This window comes from Babylonia areolata, chromosome 9, assembly GCF_041734735.1.
Source record: "Babylonia areolata isolate BAREFJ2019XMU chromosome 9, ASM4173473v1, whole genome shotgun sequence".
In the NCBI taxonomy this organism is placed as follows: domain Eukaryota; kingdom Metazoa; phylum Mollusca; class Gastropoda; order Neogastropoda; family Buccinidae; genus Babylonia; species Babylonia areolata.
The window spans coordinates 3,098,378-3,125,654 of NC_134884.1; the positions used below are offsets into that span (position 1 = coordinate 3,098,378).

The 27,277-nt window shown below is 45.9% G+C and overlaps 1 protein-coding gene across 3 annotated transcripts in view; it reads left to right on the forward strand.

Annotated features, from left to right (window-relative positions):
• LOC143285996 (neo-calmodulin-like) overlaps positions 1-27,277 on the forward strand; it is a 131,251-nt gene that overhangs the window by 96,697 nt on the left and 7,277 nt on the right. For all 3 annotated transcript variants that reach the window (XM_076593482.1, XM_076593484.1, XM_076593485.1), the window contains exons 3-4: positions 19,606-19,749; positions 26,656-26,856. In XM_076593482.1, coding sequence (XP_076449597.1) covers positions 19,606-19,749; positions 26,656-26,856 — 345 coding nt within the window. The remainder of the gene's footprint in view (positions 1-19,605; positions 19,750-26,655; positions 26,857-27,277) is intronic.

The window sequence follows — 27,277 nt, forward strand, 5'->3', positions numbered from 1 at the left end:
GAGTTGAAAAAAACTACAAAGAAATCTAGCACAATATCGGTTTTACAACCATATTTTAAAAGTTCACCAATAATACCATCCGGTCCAGCAGCCTTACGATTTTTTATCTTCCTAATAGCAAATAACACTTCCTCCTTAGAAATCGGACGGTTTAAATTACTCTCTTCGTCGTCTTCTTCACCTCCCTCATGCATTATTTTGTCAAAAGTAGTGTCTTTTGTAAGAAGTGCTTGAAAGTGTTCGAACCAGGTATCAATACTAATATTATTTACCGGTTGCTTTTTTTTCATAGAAATCTTGTGTACAGTATCCCAAAACCGTTTCTGACTCTTAATCGATACTATCAATTCATTAAGAAGAGCATCATTGAATCGTTTCTTTTTCAGCTTTAGCATATTTTTGTATTCACGCCTTGCCCTACAGTAACAATCACGATCTTTGGCATCTAATGTAGGTTTGAATTTATTCAATAGTCTACGAACTTGCTTTTTATGAGAACGACACTCTGCATCAAACCAGTCTTGATCTTTGTACCGTTTCTTACAATTTACCTGCTTTTTCATGCACTGTGCAGCATCTTTCAGACACACATTAAAAGCATCTAATGCATCGTTCACATCAACTTCAATCAGACTAATCGCTAAGGCCATTTTCTCCTCAAATTCTTTAGACAATAAATTTACATGATACGCATTGGCGGAATCATCACACCATACAAACTTTTCAACAACATATTCAGTTTTGCTTTGCTTATCATTTTCATCAGCGTCCAGATAATTCAAACAAAACTTAACAGGCATGTGGTCAGATTCAAACCGCTCACACACAGTCAACTCACAGCAGTCACACAGAAACGAAAATAGGTCACAAGGACATCAGAAAATAATCATTAACACTGCATCCACTGTCTGACACGAAAGTGTAGCAGCCTTGACGGTCGCCATAACACATTCCATTAAGAATACACAAATCGAAAGCAGTGCACAAATTCACCAACTGTTTTCCGTAATTATTCAATGACATATCTTGAGAACATCTACCTGTGCTTACTGGATGGCTTGCATACTGGAAATCTAAAACATCACAACACCCTTGGCAATGATGAGAAACATTTGAAACCCTACTGTTCAGATCACCACACAACAGTATATGAAGATCGCCATAAGCCAGCAAACAATCGGTTAAATATTCTTCTAATAACGCAATGCCGTTTACACAATCAAAATATGAATAAAACGGAGAACCCTCAGGTGGTACATAACAAAATTCATACAATACATCTTTCCCAATTCCAAACAACGTTTTGTTAATCACAAAGGCGCCAAAATTACAAGCCTTAATTTTTACTTCTTCAACATAAACCATCAAATCATTTTTAATTAAACATACCAGACCCCCAGATCGTCTCCCTTGTGTTGTGAATTTTACTGCGGGGATACACACACTTTCGTATCCGGAAAAAATATTGGTAAATTCATCGACAAAAGTTTCAGCTAAACATATAAAATCGAAAGAACAGACAAATGAAGTGAAATCTGTATCAGATAACTTGGACAATAGTCCATTTACATTCCAATGTAAAAAAGAAAGAAACTTTGCTTTATTATTCAAAGTATTATTGGATGAGAAACGCCGTCTGCATCAAGCCCACCTGAGCAACCCAAAGTCCACATCAAAAAAGGATGCGTATGATGCCATCCGCAGGACTGTTCAGCAAAAGTTACGCCAGATGCAGGATAAGTGGCTGAGTGACAAAGCTGATGAGATCCAGGGATATGCTGACAGGCACGATATGAAGAGGTTCTATGATGCCTTAAAAGAAGTCTACGGCCCCACATCCTCAGGATCATCCCCCCTCCTCAGTGCAGATGGGAATACCTTGATCACCGAGAAGGAGAACATTCTCGAACGATGGGCTGAGCACTTCAACAGTGTCTTAAATCGCCCTTCCTCCATAAATGATGAAGCCATAGACCGTCTCCCACAAGTCCCCATCAACGAAGCACTGGACGATCCGCCAACACTTCTTGAGACCCAGAAAGCAATCCGTCTGTTATCCAGTGGCAAAGCACCTGGCTCAGACTCCATACCAGCAGAGGTCTACAAGGATGGAGGCACTGTGCTGACTGAGAAGCTTCATCAGCTGTACTCACTCATGTGGAAAGAAGAGACGATCCCCCAGGATTTCAAAGATGCATGTATCATTCACTTGTACAAGCGAAAGGGGAACCGGCAAGCCTGTGATAACCATCGGGGCATTTCCTTGCTCTCCATCGCAGGCAAGATACTTGCCAGGATCCTACTTAACCGCCTCACAGCACACCTTGACCAAGGTCATTTGCCTGAGAGCCAATGTGGATTCCGGAAAGAGCGCGGAACCACTGACATGGTGTTTGCTGCAAGGCAGCTGCAAGAGAAATGTCAGGAGCAAAATGCTGATCTGTTCTCCACCTATGTCGACCTCACTAAGGCCTTCGACACCGTGAGTAGAGAGGGACTGTGGAAGATCATGGCCAAGTACGGATGCCCTCGGAAATTTATTTCCTTGGTCAGCCAATTCCATGAAGGCATGCAGGCTCGAGTCCAGGACAATGGTGAAACATCTGCTCCTTTTGCTGTCACAAATGGTGTCAAGCAAGGCTGCGTCCTGGCTCCAACGCTGTTCAGCCTCATGTTCTCTGCAATGCTTACTGATGCCTTCAGAGATGGCGATGTTGGAATCGGCCTAAAGTACCGAACAGATGGCAAGCTGTTTAACCTCAGAAGGCTTCAAGCAAAAACGAAGGTCATGACAGACATCATCAGAGACTTTTTGTTTGCTGATGATTGTGCCCTCAACGCTGGATCTGAAGCTGACATGCAACTCAGCGTCGACAAGTTTGCCACTGCCAGCAGGAACTTCGGCCTTACCATCAGCACGAGGAAAACTGAAGTTCTCCATCAGCCAGCCCCAGGGAAACCCTACGTTGAGCCCAACATCACAGTCAACGGTCAGAGACTCAGTGCGGTGGAGCGGTTCACATACCTTGGCAGCACACTGTCACGAAATGCGACCATCGACGATGAAGTGAACGTCAGGATTGCAAGAGCAAGCGCAACTTTTGGTAGACTCAATGCAAATGTCTGGAACAGAAGAGGCATTAGTCTTGAGACCAAGCTAAAGGTCTACAGAGCAGTAGTTCTCCCCACACTACTGTACGCCTGCGAAACTTGGACAGTGTACCAACGACATGCCAAGAAGCTGAACCACTTCCACACAACATGCCTCAGGAAGCTACTGAACATCAAGTGGCAAGACAAGACCCCAGACACAGAGGTGCTCGCAAAAGCCACCCTTCCCAGCATCTTCACCATCTGATGCAGTCCCAGCTTCGCTGGGCTGGACACGTGGCGCGTATGCCAGACCATCGGCTGCCCAAAAGGCTCTTCTATGGTGAGCTGCAACAAGGGAAGAGATCACACGGAGGTCAGAAGAAGCGCTTCAGAGATACTCTGAAAGTCTCTCTGAAAGCGTTTGATATCAACCCTGACTCCTGGGAGGAATCTGCAGTGGACCGTGACAAATGGCGCGCTGCTGTGCACAAAGGCGCCAGGTTGTGCGAGGCCAACAGGACTGCTGCAGCTGTTCAGAAGAGGCAGGCCAGAAAGTCACGGGCAAACAAGCTCCCTGACAATGATATGCCTATCTTTGTCTGCCCCAACTGTCAGCGAACATTTCGTGCGCAGATTGGACTATTCAGCCATCTGCGCACTCACAGATAGATTCATGAGCATCCTTCCCCCCACCCCACCACCACCCTCCCCCCATCCCCCATCCCCCATCTGGATGACAACGATGGTCATCATCGATCTCGATGGACACACCACCACCACCATTATTGTTTTCATTGCCATCGGAACTGGGATGGCTGGCTGTACACGAATCATTGAACACATCTGTGTCACACCCATGCTCACACACTGACCTGTTTGCACAAGGCAAATCACAACACACACTGCTCTGTGCAGCACTCTCAACGTTCACGCACATGTTTACACTTTCACGTGCAGCATCAGTGTCGGTGACACTGGGCAAAAACACCGGTGTTGAATTAAATTTTACACCCTGATGAAAAACAGAACACGAGGACCGGCCGATTCCCTATCGTATTTCAACTAGCCTGTCACCACCATCTACTGTGTACCTTTTACCCCCAATCAACAAATAGTTAAACACCATGGAAGCTCTCTTCCCATCTTGTCTCGCTTTCACAGAGAGAGAGAGAGAGAGAGAGAGAGTGTGTGTGTGTGTGTGTGTGTGTGTGTGAACAACAACATTTATTTGCACACTTTTAAGTTTTAAGGCGGGAAAAATTACAAAGAATGAACAAACATGTGCACATCGAATTAATTTTGTTGGAAAAGATGTAGAAAACAAGTTCATTTTTATGGAAAACCTGTAAAAAAAAACACCCAGTAGTTCATTTTGTTTGAAAAGCTGTAAACAAGTTGTCCAGTACCTTTGAACTCCTTTAAAATACGTAGCTCAATAGTTTTCAAAAGCTAAAGCTATAGACACGTAAATAATTTTGTAGAAAAGCTGTGAAATTGTAATTCATTTTGTTCAAGGAGCTTTTAGCATCTGGATATCATCCACATATACATCCCAATTTGTTCGATAAACTTTTCACATGTAGATATCATCCACATATACATCCTAATTTTGTTGGAGAAGTTTTTAACATCAAGATATCATCTACATATACATCCCAGTTTTGTTCGAGAAGCTTTTAACATCAAGATATCATCCACATATACATCCCAATTTTGTTCAAGAAGCTTTTAACATCAAGATATCATCCACATATGCATCCCAATCTTGTTCCAGAAGCTTCTAACAACGAGATATCATCTACATATACATCCCAGTTTTGTTCGAGAAGCTTTTAACATCTGAATATCACACACATATACATCCCGATTTTGTTCGAGAAGCTTTAAACATCTAGATATCATCCACATATACATCTCATTTTTGTTCCTGAAGCTTTTAACATGTAGATATCATCCACATATACATCCCAATTTTGTTCGATAAACTTCTAACATCTAGACATCATCCACATATACATCCCAATTTTGTTCGATAAACTTTCTACAAGTAGATATCATCCACATATACATCCATTTTTGTTCCTGAAGCTTTTAACATGTGGTGGTGGTGGTGTGTCCATCGAGATCGATGATGACCATCGTTGTCATCCAGATGGGGGATGGGGGGAGGGTGGTGGTCGGGTGGGGGGAAGGATGCTCATGAATCTATCTGTGAGTGCGCAGATGGCTGAATAGTCCAATCTGCGCACGAAATGTTCGCTGACAGTTGGGGCAGACAAAGACAGGCATATCATTGTCAGGGAGCTTGTTTGCCCATGACTTTCTGGCCTGCCTCTTCGCAACAGCTGCAGCAGTCCTGTTGGCCTCGCACAACCTGGCGCCTTTGTGCACAGCAGCGCGCCATTTGTCACGGTCCACTGCAGATTCCTCCCAGGAGTCAGGGTTGATATCAAACGCTTTCAGAGAGACTTTCAGAGTATCTCTGAAGGCGCTTCTTCTGACCTCCGTGTGATCTCTTCCCTTGTTGCAGCTCGCCATAGAAGAGCCTTTTGGGCAGCCGATGGTCTGGCATGCGCGCCACGTGTCCAGCCCAGCGAAGCTGGGACTGCATCAGGATGGTGAAGATGCTGGGAAGGGTGGCTTTTGCGAGCACCTCTGTGTCAGGGGTCTTGTCTTGCCACTTGATGTTCAGTAGCTTCCTGAGGCATGTTGTGTGGAAGTGGTTCAGCTTCTTGGCGTGTCGTTGGTACACTGTCCAAGTTTCGCAGGCGTACAGTAGTGTGGGGAGAACTACTGCTCTGTAGACCTTTAGCTTGGTCTCAAGACTAATGCCTCTTCTGTTCCAGACATTTGCATTGAGTCTACCAAAAGCTGCGCTTGCTCTTGCAATCCTGACGTTCACTTCATCGTCGATTGTCACATTTCGTGACAGTGTGCTGCCAAGGTATGTGAACCGTTCCACCGCACTGAGTCTCTGACCGTTGACTGTGATGTTGGGCTCAACGTAGGGTTTCCCTGGGGCTGGCTGATGGAGAACTTCAGTTTTCCTCGTGCTGATGGTAAGGCCGAAGTTCCTGCTGGCAGTGGCAAACTTGTCGACGCTGAGTTGCATGTCAGCTTCAGATCCAGCGTTGAGGGCACAATCATCAGCAAACAAAAAGTCTCTGATGATGTCTGTCATGACCTTCGTTTTTGCTTGAAGCCTTCTGAGGTTAAACAGCTTGCCATCTGTTCGGTACTTTAGGCCGATTCCAACATCGCCATCTCTGAAGGCATCAGTAAGCATTGCAGAGAACATGAGGCTGAACAGCGTTGGAGCCAGGACGCAGCCTTGCTTGACACCATTTGTGACAGCAAAAGGAGCAGATGTTTCACCATTGTCCTGGACTCGAGCCTGCATGCCTTCATGGAATTGGCTGACCAAGGAAATAAATTTCCGAGGGCATCCGTACTTGGCCATGATCTTCCACAGTCCCTCTCTACTCATGGTGTCGAAGGCCTTAGTGAGGTCGACATAGGTGGAGAACAGATCAGCATTTTGCTCCTGACATTTCTCTTGCAGCTGCCTTGCAGCAAACACCATGTCAGTGGTTCCGCGCTCTTTCAGGAATCCACATTGGCTCTCAGGCAAATGACCTTGGTCAAGGTGTGCTGTGAGGCGGGTTAAGTAGGATCCTGGCAAGTATCTTGCCTGCGATGGAGAGCAAGGAAATGCCCCGATGGTTATCACAGGCTTGCCGGTTCCCCTTTCGCTTGTACAAGTGAATGATAGATGCATCTTTGAAATCCTGGGGGATCGTCAGCTCTTTCCACATGAGTGAGTACAGCTGATGAAGCTTCTCAGTCAGCACAGTGCCTCCATCCTTGTAGACCTTTGCTGGTATGGAGTCTGAGCCAGGTGCTTTGCCACTGGATAGCAGACGGATTGCTTTCTGGGTCTCAAGAAGTGTTGGCGGATCGTCCAGTGCTTCGTTGGTGGGGACTTGTGGGAGACGGTCTATGGCTTCATCATTTATGGAAGAAGGGCGATTTAAGACACTGTTGAAGTGCTCAGCCCATCGTTCGAGAATGTTCTCCTTCTCAGTGATCAAGGTATTCCCATCTGCACTGAGGAGGGGGGATGATCCTGAGGATGTGTGGCCGTAGACTTCTTTTAAGGCATCATAGAACCTCTTCATATCGTGCCTGTCAGCATATCCCTGGATCTCATCAGCTTTGTCACTCAGCCACTTATCCTGCATCTGGCGTAACTTTTGCTGAACAATCCTGCGGATGTCATTGTATGCATCCTTTTTTGATGTGGACTTTGGGTTGCTCAGGTGGGCTTGATGCAGACGGCGTTTCTCATCCAGAAGCTGCTTGATTTCATCACAGTTTTCATCAAACCAGTCTTTGTGCTTTCTGGTCATGGGTCCCAGGGTCTCTGAAGCTGTACTATAGATCAGCTCACGCAGGGTCCTCCAGTCAGACTCCACATTCTGGTTGTCCAGAGAGGCGGATTCCAGACGATCTTCCAGCAGCTCCACAAAGGACTGTTTGATGGTGATGCTTTTCAGCTTAGCGATGTTGAGCCGTTTTGGAGCCTTCTGGCCTTGGGGGCGTCTCTTGGGTTGGATTCGAATATTCAGCTTCGAGACTACAAGGCGATGGTCTGTCCAACGCTCGGCGCCGCACATGGTCTTTGTTACACGTACATCTTGCCTATCCCTTTTCCTGACGATGACATAATCGATGAGATGCCAATGCTTTGAGCGAGGGTGCATCCATGACGTCCTGTTACGGGTAGGGAGGCAGAAAACTGTGTTGGTTATCAGCAGTTCGTGCTCTGCACAGGTCTGAAGCAAAAGCAATCCATTTGGGTTGCAGTGGCCCACACCGTGCTTTCCAATCACTCCATCCCAGGAGATGTAGTCAGAGCCAACTCTAGCATTGAAGTCCCCAAGAATGATGAGCTTGTCTGCTTTAGGGATGGCAGCAATGACAGAGTGAAGGTCCTCGTAGAACTTCGCCTTCACTTCATCCGGGTTGATCATGGTTGGGGCGTAGGCACTGACAATGGTGAGGTGCTTCTGGCCAGATGCCAGTGGGAGTTTCATGGTCATAAGCCTATCGTTGACTCCCTTTGGGATTCCAGCTAGCTTGCTGACAAGTGCTGTTTTTACTGCAAAACCAATGCCAGCCTCACGTCGCTCTTCGCTTCCTCGTCCACTCCAGAAGAAGGTGTAACCAGATCCCCGTTCACAGAGCTCGCCTTCGCCTGCAAGCCGAGTCTCACTCAAGGCTGCGATGTCGATGTTGTATCTGGCGAGTTCGGATGCAACTAGTGCTGTTCTCCTTTGGGGTCTGTCCGCGTTATCTCTGTCCAGGAGAGTCCTTATGTTCCAAGCACCAATGATGAGAGGAACGATCCTTGTTTTTTTCTTTTCTTTCTCTTTGTTTCGACCGCTGATGTAGGGTCCCCGCCAACCGCGGTATGCTGGCCAAGGTGATATGGAGCAGGCAATTTTTAGGGCACCTTTTCTAGCCCCTTCCTCATGCCAGGGAGGTGAGCAGTGCATTCCTAAAGAGGGCTGCTCAGACGCTCAGACGGCTGCCGAGCTCCATCGCTGCTCCTGTCGACGAAGAACGACCCTATGGCCTGAGCCGCCTGCGTGCAGGTCTGCGGTTGCGACTGCCAGTGTACCCACACCTGTCGTTTCGTCGCTCGCCTGTCGCCACAGGACTTGGGGGTGATGAAATGATGAAGGATGAAAGGTCATTTTGGATGACTGATGACTTGCGCGATGAGTTTGTTTAAAGTGAAGAGGAGTTGCGCAACGTCGACCTCACTCTCTCGTCCGGGTCCACCAATTTCCAGTGGCAAGACTAAGTCGAGACGACTGGAGGATGAGCACGGATGCAGTGGATGACCAAGATATCCTTTCGGTGTCTCATCTTGCTCTCTGCACTCCACAGTGCGTTGCTGTAACCGCCTTCCTCTCCGTTGAACCGATAGGTTTCTTCCGCAGATTCTGCCGGATCCAGACTTCGCATACATGGGTAGACACACCCCGGGGGCCAACTGCGTGTGGCATGCACACAGCACAGTGGAGCTAGATGGCCGTCGGTGGCTCTCCTGAGCCGACGCCCTTTTATGGATCTCCATAAGGGTGTCTAGCCACCCGCCTCACCAGTCCCAGAAGGGAGCGGTGAAAGTGCCGGTTTAGTCGTCGGCAACCCGACCCTGAACAAGTTGTACTGGATTACAGGTTACCAGTAGCAGATCTAATGACCTGACCTGACCTGAAGCTTTTAACATGTAGATATCATCCACATCTACATCCCAATTTTGTTCGATAAACTTTTAACATCTAGATATCATCCACATATACATCTCAATTTGTTCGATAAACTTTTAACATGTAGACATCATCCACATATACATCCCAATTTGTTCGATAAGCTCTCAACATGTCGATATCATCCACATATACATCCCAATTTTGTGCGAGAAGCTCTCAACATGTAGATATCATCCACATATACATCCCAATTTGTTCGATAAGCTCTCAACATCTAGATATCATCCACATATACATCCCAATTTTGTGCGAGAAGCTCTCAACATGTAGATATCATCCACATATACATCCCAATTTTGATCGATAAACTTTTAAATTCCAGACATCATCCACATATACATCCCAATTTGTACGGTAATCTCTCAACATGTAGATATCATCCACATATACATCCCAATTTTGTTCGATAAACTTTTCACATGTAGGTATCATCCACATATACATCCCAATTTTGTTCGATAAACTTTTCACATCCAGACAACATCCCATCCCGTCAGCTCCGCTCTTTCCAGTTTTCGTCTGCCTCACATCCCCCCTGTCAGAAACAAAGTCCTTCGGTCAGCGTTCTGTCTCTTCTCGTGGCCCAGCTGTCTGGAACCAATTCCCTGTGCAGATCAGGGGCTCTTCTTCTTCTGCTTCATTCAGGTCTTCCCTGAAAACTCACTTTATTAAACTGATGTAGAACGCCACCTGTGTCACTCCATTGTTCTGATTGTGTGGTGCTCTCCCCCCCCCCCCCCCCCCCCCCCCCCCCCCCCACCCCACCCCCCGCACCCTTCTCTCTCTCTCTCTCTCTCTCTCTCTCTTCCTCTACCTCTCTCTCTCGCTCTCTCTCTCCCTCCCTCGCTCTCTTTCCCTCCCTCTCTCTCCCCTCTCCCTCCCTCTCTCTCTCTCCCTCTTCCTTCCTCGCTCTCCCTCTCTCTCTCCCCCTCTCTCTCCCTCCCTCCCTCCCTCTCTCTCTCTCTCTCTTTCTCTCCCTCCCCCCTCTCTCTCCCTCCCTCTCTCTCTCGCTCCCCCTCTCCCCCGTTTCCCTCCTTCCCTCTCTCTCTCCTCCTCTCTCTCCCTCCCTCCCTCTCTTTCTCTCCCTCCCTCTCTTTCTCTCCCCCTCTGTCTCCCTCCCCCCTCTTTCTCTCCCTCCCTCTCTCTCTGTCTCTCACCCTCCCTCCCCCTCCCTCCCTCTCTCGCTCTCCCTCCCCCTCCCCCCCTCTCTCTCTCTCTCTTTCTGTCATGTGTGCCAGCGATGTTGCTGTTGTTGACTCTCACTCTTTCTCACTCTGTCTCTCTCACAAACTCTTTATCTCTATCACCCTCGTTGTTTCTTTCTCAGTCTCTGATTCTTTCACACACACTCGCTCTCTCTCTCTCTGTCTCTCTCTCGCTCTCTCTTTCTGTCGTGTGTACCAGCGATGTTGCTGTTGTTGTTCACTCTCACTCTTTCTCTCTCTCTCTCTCTCTCTCTCTTTCTCACACACAAACTCTTTATCTCTGTCATCCTCGTTTCTCTCTCTCTCTCTCTCTCTCTCTCTCTCTCTCTCTCTCTCTCTCTCTCTCTCTCTCTTTGTCGCAACAGATTTCTCTGTGTGAAATTCGGTCTGAGCGTTGTACGGAGGGAATACTCATTGCTACATTGCAGCGTCACCTTTCTTGTATTTCTCTTCTGCCAGCAAGTGTATTTCTTATCCTGTCAGAGTGGACTTTTCCATGAATCTAGCCAGGGACAATTCCTTTGTTGCCGTGGGATTGTTTACGTGCGCTAAGGGCATGCTGAAAACGGGACCTGGGGTTATCGTCTCATCCGAATGACTAGCGTCCAGACCACCACTCAAGGTCTAGTGGAGTGGGGAGAAAATACTGTGGGACTCGAACCAGTGCGCTAAGATTGTCCCACTTCCTTGGCGGACGCGTTATCGCTGGGCCAACACTGCACATTGGTGCGGAGTTAACTCACTCAGTACGGCCAGTCCTCTCTTCTCCTCTACACAGACCCCTCGGATGTCCAGTGGGTGTCTGAATGACCCAACCTTTAGCTTCCGTCGTTTGAATTGTGGTATTCTTTGTCAACATTAACGTCTTCAGTATAAGAGCCTTCCGTTTGCAATATTTTGATGATGGTAATTGGGGTGAAACGCTGTTAACGTCGTCACTTTCGCTGTTCGTATGGAGAGATCACAGAATTCTGTCAGAACGTCAGACAAGAACAGCAGCCCACAGACGTAAAGCGGGCATGCCACAGATTCCTGTATGTCGGTTGGGTCGATCCGTGTCTCTGTACTCAAAGCGTCTACACAGGTTCCTTGCCCTTTGAAAACCTCCAGAGTTCTGGCCTCAAGGGAATGATTATAATATTGACTCTGAAGCTTCACGTTAAGTGATTGAACAGAGGGTGACGGTTGAGTAAAGTCTGAACTTGACTCTCCGCGCTGACGGGCGCAATAGCCGAATGGTTAAAGCGTTGGACTTTCAGTCTGAGGGTCTTGGGTTCGAATCACGGTGACGGCGCCTGGTGGGTAAAGGGTGGAGATTTTTACGATCTCCCAGGTCAACATATGTGCAGACCTGCTAGTGCCTGAACCCCCTTCGTGTGTATATGCAAGCAGAAGATCAAATACGCACGTTAAAGATCCTGTAATCCATGTCAGCGTTCGGTGGGTTATGGAAACAAGAACATACCCAGCATACACACCTCCGAAAACGGAGTATGGCTGCCTACATGTCGGGGTAAAACCGGTCATACACGTAAAAGACCACTCGTGTGCATACGAGTGAACGCAGAAGAAGAAGAAAAAGACTCTCCGCGCTGTGACAACACTGCTGGGGATTTGAGAAAGATGGGAGGCCTTCGTGTTGTTGTTGTTGTTTCTTTTATGTCCTGTTTCTTTTATGTTCTTTTATGCCTGAGGAAGCTCCTTCAAATTCCCTGGATCGAGCACAGGACCAATGAACATGTACGGAGCAGAATTGAGAACCTTGCTGGACCTCAGGAACCTCTCCTTTCAACTATGAAGAAACGCAAGCTGATATGGTTTGAATACAACACTCGACACACCAGCTTGTCCAAAACAATCATGCAAGGCACCATCGAGGGCGAGAGAAGAAGAAGAAGACAGCGGAAGGACTGGCATGAGAACATCAATGGACCGGACTCCACACACGTGAGCTGCTGCCAGCGGCTGCCGACAGAGACAGATGGAGAAGGGAGGTTGCGTCTGCGGTCCTCAGGCTTCCCCCAACGACTACTTTGTAGTTATGGGCCTGAGGTTGAGGTTGAGGATGTTGTTTGCATCGTCAGTGCCAGTGTTCTTTAGCGGTTGTTCGCTGTCCGGAGGTGGAAGGTGGCAGAGTGGTTAAGACACTCATCTATCAATACAGTGTCCGTGACGGTCTGGGTTCCATTCTCGCTCTTGCCCCATCCATCCTCCCAAGTTTGGCTGGAAAAATCAAACTGAGCGTTAGGTCTTCTTCTTTCTTCTTCCACTTTACGACCAACTTCAGTATGCTGGTGAAAATTGTCGTGTTGTGGGAGGTTGCTGTTGAGCGCAATTTAGCTGGGCTACCGAGGGATGTTCTGTTAACTGATAGGGGATATTGGGGCGCAGTCCACTGGTGTATTTGTATCTCCAGCTGGGCCAGTCCGGGTACCGTAGCGGTCCCCGGGAATACACCCTGCCGGCACAGCCCTAGCCTTCTACGACACTACTTACCAGTGGGGAAAAAAATTAAATAACAGGGTTGTCCTCTGGCAAAATTCTGTAGATGAAATCCACTCTGATAGATACACAAATATATATTCATGCACTCAAGGCCTGACTAAGCGCGTTGGTTTATGCTGCTGGTCAGGCATCTGTCTAGCAGATGTGGTGTAGCGTATGTTTTGTCGTTGTTTCGGTAGGTTTTGTTCATTTATTTATTTATTTCTGTTTGTTTGTTTTTGATGGGTGCGTGGGTGAGTAGTTGTTTGTTCTTCTTCTTCCGCGTTCCCTGGCCACGCTAGATTTTCAGTCTGGTCAGGACAGCCAAGTCCGCGGTCCGTCGCAGGGACCCCACCGGTCCCCACAGTTTCTCCTGGAGCTCCACCGGGCTGGGCCATGCCTGGCGTCTCAGAGCGTCGAAGGTGTTGTGGGGCAGGACTGCAGGATATGGGATGGGGTCTGTGGGCCTGTGCCACAAGGGCACTGGTCAGTATTTGATATCTTCAGACGGTAGAGGTGGGAGAGGAGCTGACAGTGTCCCGTTCGCAGTCTGAAGATTGTGACCTGTGCCGCTCTGTCCAGCTCATGGATGCCGTCCTTTTCGTCTTCCGTCCCGATGTCCAGACGTTGGCGCCATGCTTTCCTGAAGCTGTCTCTCGGTATCGTTTTTACCTCGAGTAGTTGTTTACCATTGTTGTTGTCATCTGTCCAGAATGAAAAGTGACAACTTATAGTCCAGATTCAACGTCTCACATCGAAAATATCTGCTTTGATGTTATCTGCTTCATCAGCTTTGATTACAACCCGAACTGAATAAATAGCTAAAGCAAACAGAGTACAACAATATTTAATGAATCGATGTGCATTGTTCAGTCCAGTGATTTCAGACATAATCTCCAGAATGACGTACAATATTCCACGCACAACAATTGCCCAGCCCAGATTAATTAATTCACTCAGTACGGCCAGTCCTCTCTTCTCCTCTACACAGACCCCTCGGATGTCCAGTGGGTGTCTCAATGATCCAACCTTTAGCTTCCGTCGTCAGAATTGTGGTATTCTTTGTCAACATTCACCTCTTCAGTATAAGAGCCTTCCGCTTGCAATATTTTGATGATGGTAATTGGGGTGAAACGCTGTTGACGTCGTCTCTTTCGCCGTTCGTATGGAAAGAGTTAACCTTCACATGTGTGTGCTTTCTGTCACGATCTGCACTGAATCAGAAAGACCTACAGAGCGGAATAGTTCACAAAAGTATGACATGCTATAGATTACCCCCCCTGGTCGATCTGCGTTCTGCTGAAGCAGTCTTTATTACTCTGACGCTCTTTGAACACAAATGTGGCCCTGTGTGCGACATGCATCGATTTTGCTGCCGTGAACGATGTGGAGAAATGTGAGGATGAATACGTCATCACTGAAACAAACGAAAAACTAAAGAGATACAGAAATTATGTGTTGTTGTTGTTGTTGTGTGTAAGAGTGTGTGTATGTGTGTGTTGTGTTTGTGTGTAAGAGAGAGAGAGAGAGAGAGTGTGTGTGTGTGTGTGTGTGGTGTTTGTGTGTGTGTAGTGTGTGTGTGTGGTGTATGTATGTGAGTGAGTGAGTGTGTATGTGTGTGTGTTTGTGTGCAAGAGAGAGTGTGTTTGTGTGTAAGAGAGAGAGAGAGAGAGAGTGTGCGTGTGGTGTGTGTGTAAGAGACAGAGTGTGTGGTGTGTGTGTGTGTGTGTGTGTGTGTGTGTGTGTGTGTGCGTGCCTGCATGCGTGTGTGCGTGTGTGTGTGTGTGTGTTGCTGACGCTGTCAGTTTTCACAGGACTCCCAACAAGGCAGAATGTAGACAAACCCAAACCTTCAGAACGTGGACACGTTAATTAATCAGGCAGTTCCTTCACACACCCTCCCCTGTTACTGCTGGGTGATAGGATTTTTTTTAACTCTCTCAAACCAAAGTGTTTTGTTTTTTTCAACTCTCTGCAAACCAAAGTTGTTGTTTTTTAACTCTCTGAAAACCAAAGTGGTTTTTTTTTTAACTCTCTGCAAACCAAAGTCGTTTGTTTTTTTTTACTCTCTGCAAACAAAAGTATTGTTTTTAACTCTCTGCAAACCAGAGTTGTTGTTTTTTAACTCTCTGCAAACCAAAGTTGTTGTTTTTTTAACTCTCTGCAAACCAAAGTTGTTGTTTTTTAACTCTTCAAACCAAAGTTGTTGTTTTTTTAACTCCCTGCAAACCAAAGTGTTGTTTTTAACTCCCTGCAAACCAAAGTTGTTGTTTTTTAACTCTTCAAACCAAAGTTGTTGTTTTTTTACTCTCTGCAAACCAAAGTTGTTGTTTTTTAACTCTTCAAACCAAAGTTGTTGTTTTTTTAACTCCCTGCAAACCAAAGTGTTGTTTTTAACTCCCTGCAAACCAAAGTTGTTGTTTTTTAACTCTTCAAACCAAAGTTGTTGTTTTTTTACTCTCTGCAAACCAAAGTGTTGTTTTTAACTCCCTGCAAACCAAAGTTGTTTTTTTTAACTCTCTGCAAACCAGAGTGTTGTTGTTTTTAACTCTCTGCAAACCAAAGTTGTTGTTTTTTAACTCCCTGCAAACCAAAGTTGTTGTTTTTTAACTCTCTGCAAACCAAAGTGTTTTTTTAACTCTCTGCAAACCAAAGTGTTTGTTTTAACTCTCTGCAAACCAAAGTTGTTGTTTTTTTTAACTCTCTGCAAACCAAAGTGTTTGTTTTTAACTCTCTGCAAACCAAAGTGTTGTTTTTTTAACTCTCTGCAAACCAGAGTGTTGTTGTTTTTAACTCTCTGCAAACCAAAGTTGTTGTTGTTTTTAACTCTCTGCAAACCAAAGTTGTTATTTTTTAACTCTCTGCAAACCAAAGTGTTTTTTTTTAACTCTCTGCAAACCAAAGTCGTTTTTTTTTTAACTCTCTGCAAACCAAAGTTGTTGTTGTTCTTAACTCTCTGCAAACCAAAGTTGTTGTTTTTTTTTTTTAACTCTCTGCAAACCAGAGTGTTGTTGTTTTTAACTCTGTTAACCAAAGTAGTTGTTGTTTTTAACTCTCTGCAAACCAAAGTTGTTGTTTTTAACTCTCTGCAAACCAAAAACTAAAAGTCAGGAGATATAGGCTGGTTGGTTGTTTTTTTTTGTTTGTTTTTTTTTTTTTTGGGGGGGGGGGGGGGGGGCGGGGGGGGGTTGGTGTGTTTTTTTGTTTGTTTTTTTTTTGGGGGGGAGGGGGTTGGTGGCAGGTCCACTTCCTTTGCGTTAGCTGTGCTTGACTATGTGCGTATACATATGTATGTGTACTTAACTACATGCATGTATATGAATGTGTGTTGTGTGTGCGTGTGTTTATGTAAGTTTGTGCCTGCCTACGTGTGCGTATGTGTTATGGTAGCTGTTAGATACGCATGTATGTTAAAATGTATGTATACATTGTGTGTGTGTGTGTGTGTGTGTGTGTGTGTGTGTGTGTAGTCACATTTTGGTGTGTGTATGTAACATTGATGTAATGTTTTATGTTAAGAAAAGCGTTTTTGTAAAGCACCTAGAGCAGATTTCTGGATAGTGTGCTATATAAGTATCCTTTTTTTTTTCATCGTAGTGGTGTTGCTGGTGTTGTCACGGTCACATGAATCCTTTACTAAAGCAAAATACAGAGAGAGATCCAAACCATTAGAGCGTGAAGGGGACTGTTTCTGTTCACTCTTTCGTTACCTGAGTGTGATGATTGTTTTACTCGCTGTCGTTACCTGTGGGCGATTTTTGTGTTACGATGAAACGAACAAAAGATAGCACCACTCTTCACATAGAACCAGAGCGTCGACCAGTCCAGTCCATCTGCTCCCAATGTCCATCAAGGTAAAACAAAACACCATGTACCACCAGTCAAATGGAGCACACATACGTTTGATTTTGGTTTTTGGTTTTTTTGCTTGCTTGGGTTTTTTTAATGTCATGCCAAGTCAGAAAGATTGTATGGTGTACATACGTTTGATTTCTTTGTACTGGTGCCAAGTTATAAAAGATTGTATGGTTCAAACAGGGTGGATTTCTCTGTGCGAGTCCCAAGTTTAAAAAAAAAAAGACTGTATGGTCCACACACACGTTCGATTTCCTTGTACGGGTGTTAAGTCAAAAGCATTGTCAGGGTACCAGTTTGACAACCGTTGGGCAGTTCATAGATTTATCGGCCAGGGTGATCGGTGTGTCTACGTCCTGAAGCAGTCATCATCATCATCCTTCTCCTGGGTCAGTGACACTGGGGGCCAGAACTCTGCACGTATCGATTCTGCTGCTGGAAGCGATCAAAGGAAACGCAGGTAGATTACCTCTGGCCTTGCACCGAAGCGACAAGAAAGAAAAGAAGAAAAAAAAGAGAGAGGAAAAAGAAAGAATCTGACGATGCAGAATGGTCGCAGAGCAGGGTTTTTTGTTGTTGTTTTTTTATTATTATTATTGTTTGTTGTTTTTTTGTTGCTGTTGTTGTGTGGTTGCAGTAGTTGTTCATGGCATTCTGCTGTTTGTATTGTTCGTGTCTTTGCTTTTGGGGGAATTGTGCACACACAAAAAAACAAAAACAAAAAACCTGGAGATATGTAATACTGTTGTTTATTGGCCCGGCCGACCACTGAGGACCGTATTAGGGTTGATGGGCTTTTTGAGTCGGCACATTTGGTCGTCATGTTGTCGTTAACGATGACGAGGAGTTGATGGAAGATCGGTGATTGCTTTGTTTGTTGGTAGATGGATGGATGGATGGATGGATGGATGGATATGAATACTTACATAGCGCCTATCCTCGGTCAGAGGCCAAGCTCTAAGGTCTGTACAAACACTGAGTCATTTTCACAACAGGCTGCCTACCTGGGTAGAGCCGACTGACGGCTGCCTTTGAGCGCTCCATCTCTTTCTCTCTCTCTCTTCCTCTCCCTCCCTCTTTCTCCCTCTCTCTCTTCCTCTCTCTCTCTCTCTCTCGCTCTCTTCCTCTCTCTCTCTCTTCCTCTCCCTCTCTCTCTCTCCCCCTCTCTCTCTCTCTCTTTTTCCAGTCAAACTTGGGAGAACCCTCTTCCTCTCTCTCTCTCTCTTCCTCTCCCTCCCTCTCTCTCCCTCTCTCTCCCCCTCTCTCTCTTTTTTTCCAGTCAAACTTGGGAGAACTCTCTCTTCCTCTCCCTTCCTCTCTCTCCCTCTCTCTCTTCCCCCCCCCCCCCCCTGTCTCTCTCTCTCTTTTTCCAGTCAAACTTGGGAGAACTCTCTCTTCCTCTCTCTCTCTCTTCCTTTCCCTCCCTCTCTCTCCCCCTCTCTCTTCCCCCCTCTCTCTCTTTTTCCAGTCCAACTTGGGAGAACTCTCTCTTCCTCTCTCTCTCTCTCTTCCTTTCCCTCCCTCTCTCTCCCTCTCTCTCTTCCCCCCTCTCTCTCTTTTTCCAGTCCAACTTGGGAGAACTCTCTCTTCCTCTCTCTCTCTCTCTTCCTCTCCCTCCCTCTCCCTCTCTCTCTTCCCCGCCCCCCCTCTCTCTTTCTCTCTTTTTCCAGTCAAACTTGGGAGAATCTCTCTCTCTCTCTCTCTTCCTCTCTCTCCCTCTCCCTCCCTCTCTCCCCCCACCCACCCCCACGCCCCCCCCCTCTCTCTCTCTCTCTCCCTCTCCCTCCCTCTTCCTCCCTCTCTCCCCCCCCCCTCTCTCTCTTTCTCTCTTTTTCCAGTCAAACTTGGAAGGGCGAGAGCGGGAATTTTCAAACCCACACCCGCACAGCACTCTACGATTACTGGCAGTGTGTGTTGTCACTGCAGGTTGGTGTTGTTACAGGTGTCTGTGGTCACGGCTGTCTGTATCACTCTTTTCTGCTTGGCAGATGTGGTGTAGCGAATATGGATTTGTCCGATCGCAGTGACGGCTCCTTCAGCTACTGATACCGATACTGATACTGTGTCACTCTGTTGTCTGTGTCACTCTGTTGTCTGTGTCACTGTGTTGTCTGTGTCACTCTGTTGTCTGTGTCACTCTGTTGTCTGTGTCACTCTGTTGTCTGTGTCACTCTGTTGTCTGTGTCACTCTGTTGTCTGTGTCACTCTGTTACTCTGTTGTCTGTGTCACTCTGTTGTCTGTGTCACTCTGTCACTCTGTTGTCTGTGTCACTCTGTTGTCTGTGTCACTCTGTCACTCTGTTGTCTGTGTCACTCTGTTGTCTGTGTCACTCTGTTGTCTGTGTCATTATGTCAGAATCCCGCTCTCGCCCTTTCTCCCAAGTTTTTTTCTCAAGGCCTGACTGACTAAGCGCGTTGGGTTACGCTGCTGGTCAGGCATCTGCTTGGCAGATGTGGTGTAGCGTATACGGATTTGTCCGAACGCAGTGACGCCTCCTTGAGCTACTGAAACCGAAACTGAAACTGAAACTGACAGCTGAGCGAGCGTCTTCAGCATTCTGACACAGCTCTCACACGGCTTGACCCACAGTGCACGTGATACTGTCTGTGTGTCTGTGTGTCTCCAGAGCTGCGGGAGGCCTTCCGTCTGTTTGACAAGGACGGTGACGGGTCCATCTCCACGGACGAGCTGGGCACGGTGATGAGGAACCTGGGGCAGTTCCCCTCCCTGGATGAGCTCAACACCATGCTCAAAGAGATTGACATCGACGGTAAGGTCACGCACGCGCACACGCGCGCGCGCAGGACACGCACGCACGACACGCACGCATACACGCACGACACGCACAGACACATACACTCACTCGCGCGCGCGCGCACACACACACACGCGCGCGCACACGCACACACACGCACGCGCGCACTCACACACGCAGAGTGACACAGATAACACAGTGACACAGACAACAGTGACACAGACAACAGAGTGACACAAACAGTCGTGACACAGACAACAGAGTGACACAGACAACAGAGTGACACAGATAACAGAGTGACACAGATAACAGTGACACAGATAACAGTGACACAGACAACAGAGTGACACAGACAACAGAGCGACACAGACAACAGAGCGACACAGATTCATGCAGCAACACCGACAGAGTGATACAGACAACAGTGATACAGACACATGTAATAACACCAACACACACACACACACACACACACACACACACACACACACACACACACACACACACACACACACACTGGAAATTTAATATAAAAAATTTTTTTTTAAAGTAGAGAGCATGTACAGTTACATCCAATGTGACCGTGATCAAAAGCAAAAAAGACCCACCACCCCCACCACCTCACCACCCACCACCCCCTCCTTCTCCACCACGCCCTCCTTCCCCACCACCCACCTAATTAATATTCATACACAACCAAACGAGCGTGCAACGGACGCACGAGCTACGACATAACAGGAGTCACAGATGATTATCCCATGGACACGTGAGAGACTGTCTTTGCATCTCCGTACTTCTATTTCACACACCAGGGTACGTGTGGGAACATTCGCGTCACTACCTTCTGAAGAGTTAGAGCGATAGACAGCAGTAGTAGTAGTTGTAATTGTGGCGGTGGTAGTGTTGTTGTTGTTGTTGTTGTAATTGTGGCGGTGGTAGTGTTGTTGTTGTTGTTGTAATTGTGGCGGTGATAGTGTTGTTGTTGTTGTTGTTGTAATTGTAGTGGTGGTAGTGTTGTTGTTGTTGTAATTGTGGCGGTGGTAGTGTTGTTGTTGTTGTAATTGTGGTGGTGGTAGTGTTGTTGTAATTGTGGTGGTGGTAGTGTTGTTGTTGTTGTTGTTGAAATTGTGGCGGTGATAGTGTTGTTGTTGTTGTTGTTGTAATTGTGGCGGTGGTAGTGTTGTTGTTGTTGTTGTAATTGTGGCGGTGGTAGTGTTGTTGTTGTTGTAATTGTGGCGGTGGTAGTGTTGTTGTTGTTGTAATTGTGGTGGTGGTAGTGTTGTTGTAATTGTGGTGGTGGTAGTGTTGTTGTTGTTGTTGTTGAAATTGTGGCGGTGATAGTGTTGTTGTTGTTGTTGTTGTAATTGTGGTGGTGGTAGTGTTGTTGTTGTTGTTGTAATTGTGGCGGTGGTAGTGTTGTTGTTGTTGTAATTGTGGTGGTGGTAGTGTTGTTGTTGTAATTGTAGTGGTGGTAGTGTTGTTGTTGTTGTAATTGTGGCGGTGGTAGTGTTGTTGTTGTTGTTGTAATTGTGGTGGTGGTAGTGTTGTTGTTGTTGTAATTGTGGTGGTGGTAGTGTTGTTGTTGTTGTAATTGTGGCGGTGGTAGTGCTGTTGTTGTTGTTGTTGTTGTAATTGTGGTGGTGGTAGTGTTGTTGTTGTAATTGTGGCGGTGGTAGTGTTGTTGTTGTTGTTGTTGTAATTGTGGCGGTGGTAGTGTTGTTGTTGTTGTAATTGTGGTGGTGGTAGTGTTGTTGTTGTTGTTGTAATTGTGGCGGTGGTAGTGTTGTTGTTGTTGTTGTTGTTGTAATTGTGGCGGTGGTAGTGTTGTTGTTGTTGTTGTAATTGTGGCGGTGGTAGTGTTGTTGTTGTTGTAATTGTGGCGGTGGTAGTGTTGTTGTTGTTGTAATTGTGGTGGTGGTAGTGTTGTTGTTGTAATTGTGGTGGTGGTAGTGTTGTTGTTGTTGTAATTGTGGTGGTGGTAGTGTTGTTGTTGTAATTGTGGTGGTGGTAGTGTTGTTGTTGTTGTAATTGTAGTGTTGTTGTTGTTGTAATTGTGGTGGTGGTAGTGTTGTTGTTGTTGTAATTGTGGTGGTGGTAGTGTTGTTGTTGTTGTAATTATGGTGGTGGTAGTGTTGTTGTTGTTGTAATTGTGGTGGTGGTAGTGTTGTTGTTGTTGTAATTGTAGTGTTGTTGTTGTTGTAATTGTGGTGGTGGTAGTGTTGTTGTTGTTGTAATTGTGGTGGTGGTAGTGTTGTTGTTGTTGTAATTGTGGTGGTGGTAGTGTTGTTGTTGTTGTAATTGTGGTGGTGGTAGTGTTGTTGTTGTTGTTGTAATTGTGGTGGTGGTAGTGTTGTTGTTGTAATTGTAGTGGTGGTAGTGTTGTTTTTGGTGTTGTAATTGTGGCGGTGGTAGTGTTGTTGTTGTTGTAATTGTGGTGGTGGTGGTGTTGTTGTTGTTGTTGTAATTGTGGCGGTGGTAGTGTTGTTGTTGTTGTTGTAATTGTGGCGGTGGTAGTGTTGTTGTTGTTGTAATTGTGGCGGTGGTAGTGTTGTTGTTGTTGTAATTGTGGTGGTGGTAGTGTTGTTGTTGTAATTGTAGTGGTGGTAGTGTTGTTGTTGTTGTAATTGTGGTGGTGGTAGTGTTGTTGTTGTTGTAATTGTGGCGGTGGTAGTGTTGTTGTTGTTGTTGTTGTAATTGTGGTGGTGGTAGTGTTGTTGTTGTTGTAATTGTGGCGGTGGTAGTGTTGTTGTTGTTGTAATTGTGGTGGTGGTAGTGTTGTTGTTGTTGTAATTGTGGTGGTGGTAGTGTTGTTGTTGTAATTGTGGTGGTGGTAGTGTTGTTGTTGTTGTAATTGTGGTGGTGGTAGTGTTGTTGTTGTTGTAATTGTGGCGGTGGTAGTGTTGTTGTTGTTGTAATTGTGGCGGTGGTAGTGTTGTTGTTGTTGTAATTGTGGCGGTGGTAGTGTTGTTGTTGTTGTAATTGTGGTGGTGGTAGTGTTGTTGTTGTTGTAATTGTGGCGGTGGTAGTGTTGTTGTTGTAATTGTGGCGGTGGTAGTGTTGTTGTTGTTGTTGTAATTGTGGTGGTGGTAGTGTTGTTGTTGTTGTTGTAATTGTGGTGGTGGTAGTGTTGTTGTTGTTGTTGTAATTGTGGTGGTGGTAGTGTTGTTGTTGTTGTTGTAATTGTGGCGGTGGTAGCGTTGTTGTTGTTGTTGTAATTGTGGCGGTGGTAGCGTTGTTGTTGTTGTTGTAATTGTGGCGGTGGTAGTGTTGTTGTTGTTGTTGTTGTAATTGTGGTGGTGGTAGTGTTGTTGTTGTTGTAATTGTGGCGGTGGTAGTGTTGTTGTTGTAATTGTAGTGGTGGTAGTGTTGTTGTTGTTGTAATTGTGGTGGTGGTAGTGTTGTTGTTGTAATTGTAGTGGTGGTAGTGTTGTTGTTGTTGTAATTGTGGTGGTGGTAGTGTTGTTGTTGTTGTTGTTGTAATTGTGGCGGTGGTAGCGTTGTTGTTGTTGTTGTAATTGTGGTGGTGGTAGTGTTGTTGTTGTTGTTGTTGTAATTGTGGCGGTGGTAGCGTTGTTGTTGTTGTTGTAATTGTAGTGGTGGTAGTGTTGTTGTTGTTGTAATTGTGGCGGTGGTAGTGTTGTTGTTGTTGTTGTTGTAATTGTGGCGGTGGTAGCGTTGTTGTTGTTGTTGTAATTGTGGTGGTGGTAGTGTTGTTGTTGTTGTTGTAATTGTGGCGGTGGTAGCGTTGTTGTTGTTGTTGTTGTAATTTTGGCGGTGGTAGTGTTGTTTTTGTTGTTGTTGTAATTGTGGCGGTGGTAGTGTTGTTGTTGTTGTTGTTGTAATTGTGGCGGTGGTAGTGTTGTTTTTGTTGTTGTTGTAATTGTGGCGGTGGTAGCGTTGTTGTTGTTGTTGTTGTAATTGTGGTGGTGGTAGTGTTGTTGTTGTTGTTGTAATTGTGGTGGTGGTAGTGTTGTTGTTGTTGTAATTGTGGCGGTGGTAGTGTTGTTGTTGTAATTGTAGTGGTGGTAGTGTTGTTGTTGTTGTAATTGTGGCGGTGGTAGTGTTGTTGTTGTTGTTGTTGTAATTGTGGTGGTGGTAGTGTTGTTGTTGTAATTGTAGTGGTGGTAGTGTTGTTGTTGTTGTAATTGTGGTGGTGGTAGCGTTGTTGTTGTTGTAATTGTGGCGGTGGTAGTGTTGTTGTTGTTGTAATTGTGGCGGTGGTAGTGTTGTTGTTGTTGTTGTAATTGTGGTGGTGGTAGCGTTGTTGTTGTTGTAATTGTGGCGGTGGTAGTGTTGTTGTTGTTGTAATTGTGGCGGTGGTAGCGTTGTTGTTGTTGTAATTGTGGTGGTGGTAGTGTTGTTGTTGTAATTGTAGTGGTGGTAGTGTTGTTGTTGTTGTAATTGTGGTGGTGGTAGTGTTGTTGTTGTTGTAATTGTGGCGGTGGTAGCGTTGTTGTTGTTGTAATTGTGGTGGTGGTAGTGTTGTTGTTGTAATTGTAGTGGTGGTAGTGTTGTTGTTGTTGTAATTGTGGTGGTGGTAGTGTTGTTGTTGTTGTAATTGTGGCGGTGATAGTGTTGTTGTTGTTGTTGTAATTGTGGCCGTGGTAGTGTTGTTGTTGTTGTAATTGTGGTGGTGGTAGTGTTGTTGTTGTAATTGTGGCGGTGGTAGTGTTGTTGTTGTTGTAATTGTGGTGGTGGTAGTGTTGTTGTTGTTGTAATTGTGGTGGTGGTAGTGTTGTTGTTGTTGTAATTGTGGTGGTGGTAGTGTTGTTGTTGTAATTGTAGTGGTGGTAGTGTTGTTGTTGTTGTAATTGTGGTGGTGGTAGTGTTGTTGTTGTTGTAATTGTGGCGGTGGTAGTGTTGTTGTTGTTGTAATTGTGGCGGTGGTAGTGTTGTTGTTGTAATTGTGGTGGTGGTAGTGTTGTTGTTGTTGTAATTGTGGCGGTGGTAGTGTTGTTGTTGTTGTAATTGTGGTGGTGGTAGTGTTGTTGTTGTTGTTGTAATTGTGGTGGTGGTAGTGTTGTTGTTGTTGTTGTAATTGTGGTGGTGGTAGTGTTGTTGTTGTTGTTGTAATTGTGGTGGTGGTAGTGTTGTTGTTGTTGTTGTAATTGTGGTGGTGGTAGTGTTGTTGTTGTAATTGTGGTGGTGGTAGTGTTGTTGTTGTAATTGTGGTGGTGGTAGTGTTGTTGTTGTTGTTGTAATTGTGGCGGTGGTAGTGTTGTTGTTGTTGTAATTGTGGTGGTGGTAGTGTTGTTGTTGTTGTAATTGTGGTGGTGGTAGTGTTGTTGTTGTTGTAATTGTGGCGGTGATAGTGTTGTTGTTGTTGTTGTAATTGTGGTGGTGGTAGTGTTGTTGTTGTTGTTGTAATTGTGGTGGTGGTAGTGTTGTTGTTGTTGTAATTGTGGTGGTGGTAGTGTTGTTGTTGTTGTAATTGTGGTGGTGGTAGTGTTGTTGTTGTTGTAATTGTGGCGGTGATAGTGTTGTTGTTGTTGTTGTAATTGTGGTGGTGGTAGTGTTGTTGTTGTTGTAATTGTGGCGGTGGTAGTGTTGTTGTTGTTGTTGTAATTGTGGTGGTGGTAGTGTTGTTGTTGTTGTAATTGTGGCGGTGGTAGTGTTGTTGTTGTTGTTGTAATTGTGGTGGTGGTAGTGTTGTTGTTGTTGTAATTGTGGCGGTGGTAGTGTTGTTGTTGTTGTTGTAATTGTGGTGGTGGTAGTGTTGTTGTTGTTGTAATTGTGGCGGTGGTAGTGTTGTTGTTGTTGTAATTGTGGCGGTGGTAGTGTTGTTGTTGTTGTTGTAATTGTGGTGGTGGTAGTGTTGTTGTTGTTGTAATTGTGGTGGTGGTAGTGTTGTTGTTGTTGTAATTGTGGTGGTGGTAGTGTTGTTGTTGTTGTTGTAATTGTGGTGGTGGTAGTGTTGTTGTTGTTGTAATTGTGGTGGTGGTAGTGTTGTTGTTGTTGTAATTGTGGCGGTGGTAGTGTTGTTGTTGTTGTAATTGTGGCGGTGGTAGTGTTGTTGTTGTTGTAATTGTGGCGGTGGTAGTGTTGTTGTTGTTGTTGTTGTTGTTGTTGTTCGTATCATGATCCTCATTCATCAACATTATGATCATCATCATCATCATCATCATCGTCGTCGTCCTTATTATTCCTGTTATGCAATGCAATAACTAGACTAGACTATGCTGAGTGCAGAGGACAAGAGGTTTTCGCTGTACTGTACTATGCTATGCTGTTCTGTACTGTACTATACAATACTATACTATACTATGTTGTGTGCAGGGGACGGGACGTTCTTACTATACTACACTATTCTATGCTCTAATATGATGTAATATAATGTATTATATTATATAATCTTATAATATAACCCCAGTGTAGTGTAGTATAGTGTTAGTGAGAACGTCCCTTGCACACTGTGTATTGCAGTGTACTATGGTATAGTATATAGTATGATATAGTACACCACACCACACCACTCCACTCCACGACACACCACACTACACACCACACTCCACCACACCACACCATACCACCACACCACTCCACTCCACCACACATCACATCACACCACACCACACCATAGCACTCCACACCACACCACACCATAGCACTCCACACCACACCACACCATAGCACACCACACCACACCACACCCACGTCATGTTGTGATTAGAACACCTTGCATTTAGTTTAGTTGTGTTGGTTGTTTTTGTTTTTTGTTTTTTGTTGTGGGTTGGGTTTTTTGGGGGTTTTTTTGTTTGTTTGTTTGTTTTTGGTTTTGGTTTGTGTTTTTTTAGGGGGGAGGGGGGGTGTCCATAAACCATTCACACGGTTTTAATGACAAATAAATATGATTCTGATCCTGATTCTGATTATCAATCTGATTCTGACGATTCTGATTCTGATTCCCGCGCTGACCCACAGGTGACGGGACGTTCTCCTTCGAGGAGTTCGTGCAGGTGATGGCCAACATGGGCGGCCTCAACGAGCAGAGTGAGGAGGACGAGGAGGAGGAGCTGCGCCAGGCCTTCAGGGTCTTTGACAAGTCCGGCTGTGGCTACATCACCCCCTCCGACCTTCGGGCAGTGCTGCAGAACATCGGGGAGGACCTCACTGAGGAGGAGAGTGAGTGTGGGGGTATTGGGGGGGAGGGGGGTTGAGGGTATGGAGTGTTCGGGTAGGATTGTGGTTGAGGTTCCGCAGAACATCGGAGGAAGGCCTCAGTGAGGAGGAGAGTGAGTGTGGGGGGGGGGGGTGGTGGTGTGGGGGTTGTGGTTGTGGTGCTGCAGAACATCGAGAGAAGACCTCAGTTAGGAGGAGAGTGAGTGTGTGTGTGTGGGGGGGGGGGGGAGGCGTGGTGGTTGTGGTTGTTGTTTTGCAGAACATCGAGGGGAAGACCTCAGTGAGGAGGAGAGTGAGTGTGGGGGTAGTTGAGGGGAGGGGGGGGGTTGAGGGTATGGAGTGTCGTGTCGTGTCGGGTTGTGGTTGAGGTTCAGCAGAACATCGGGGAAGACCTCAGTGAGGAGGAGGAGTGAGTGGGATAGTG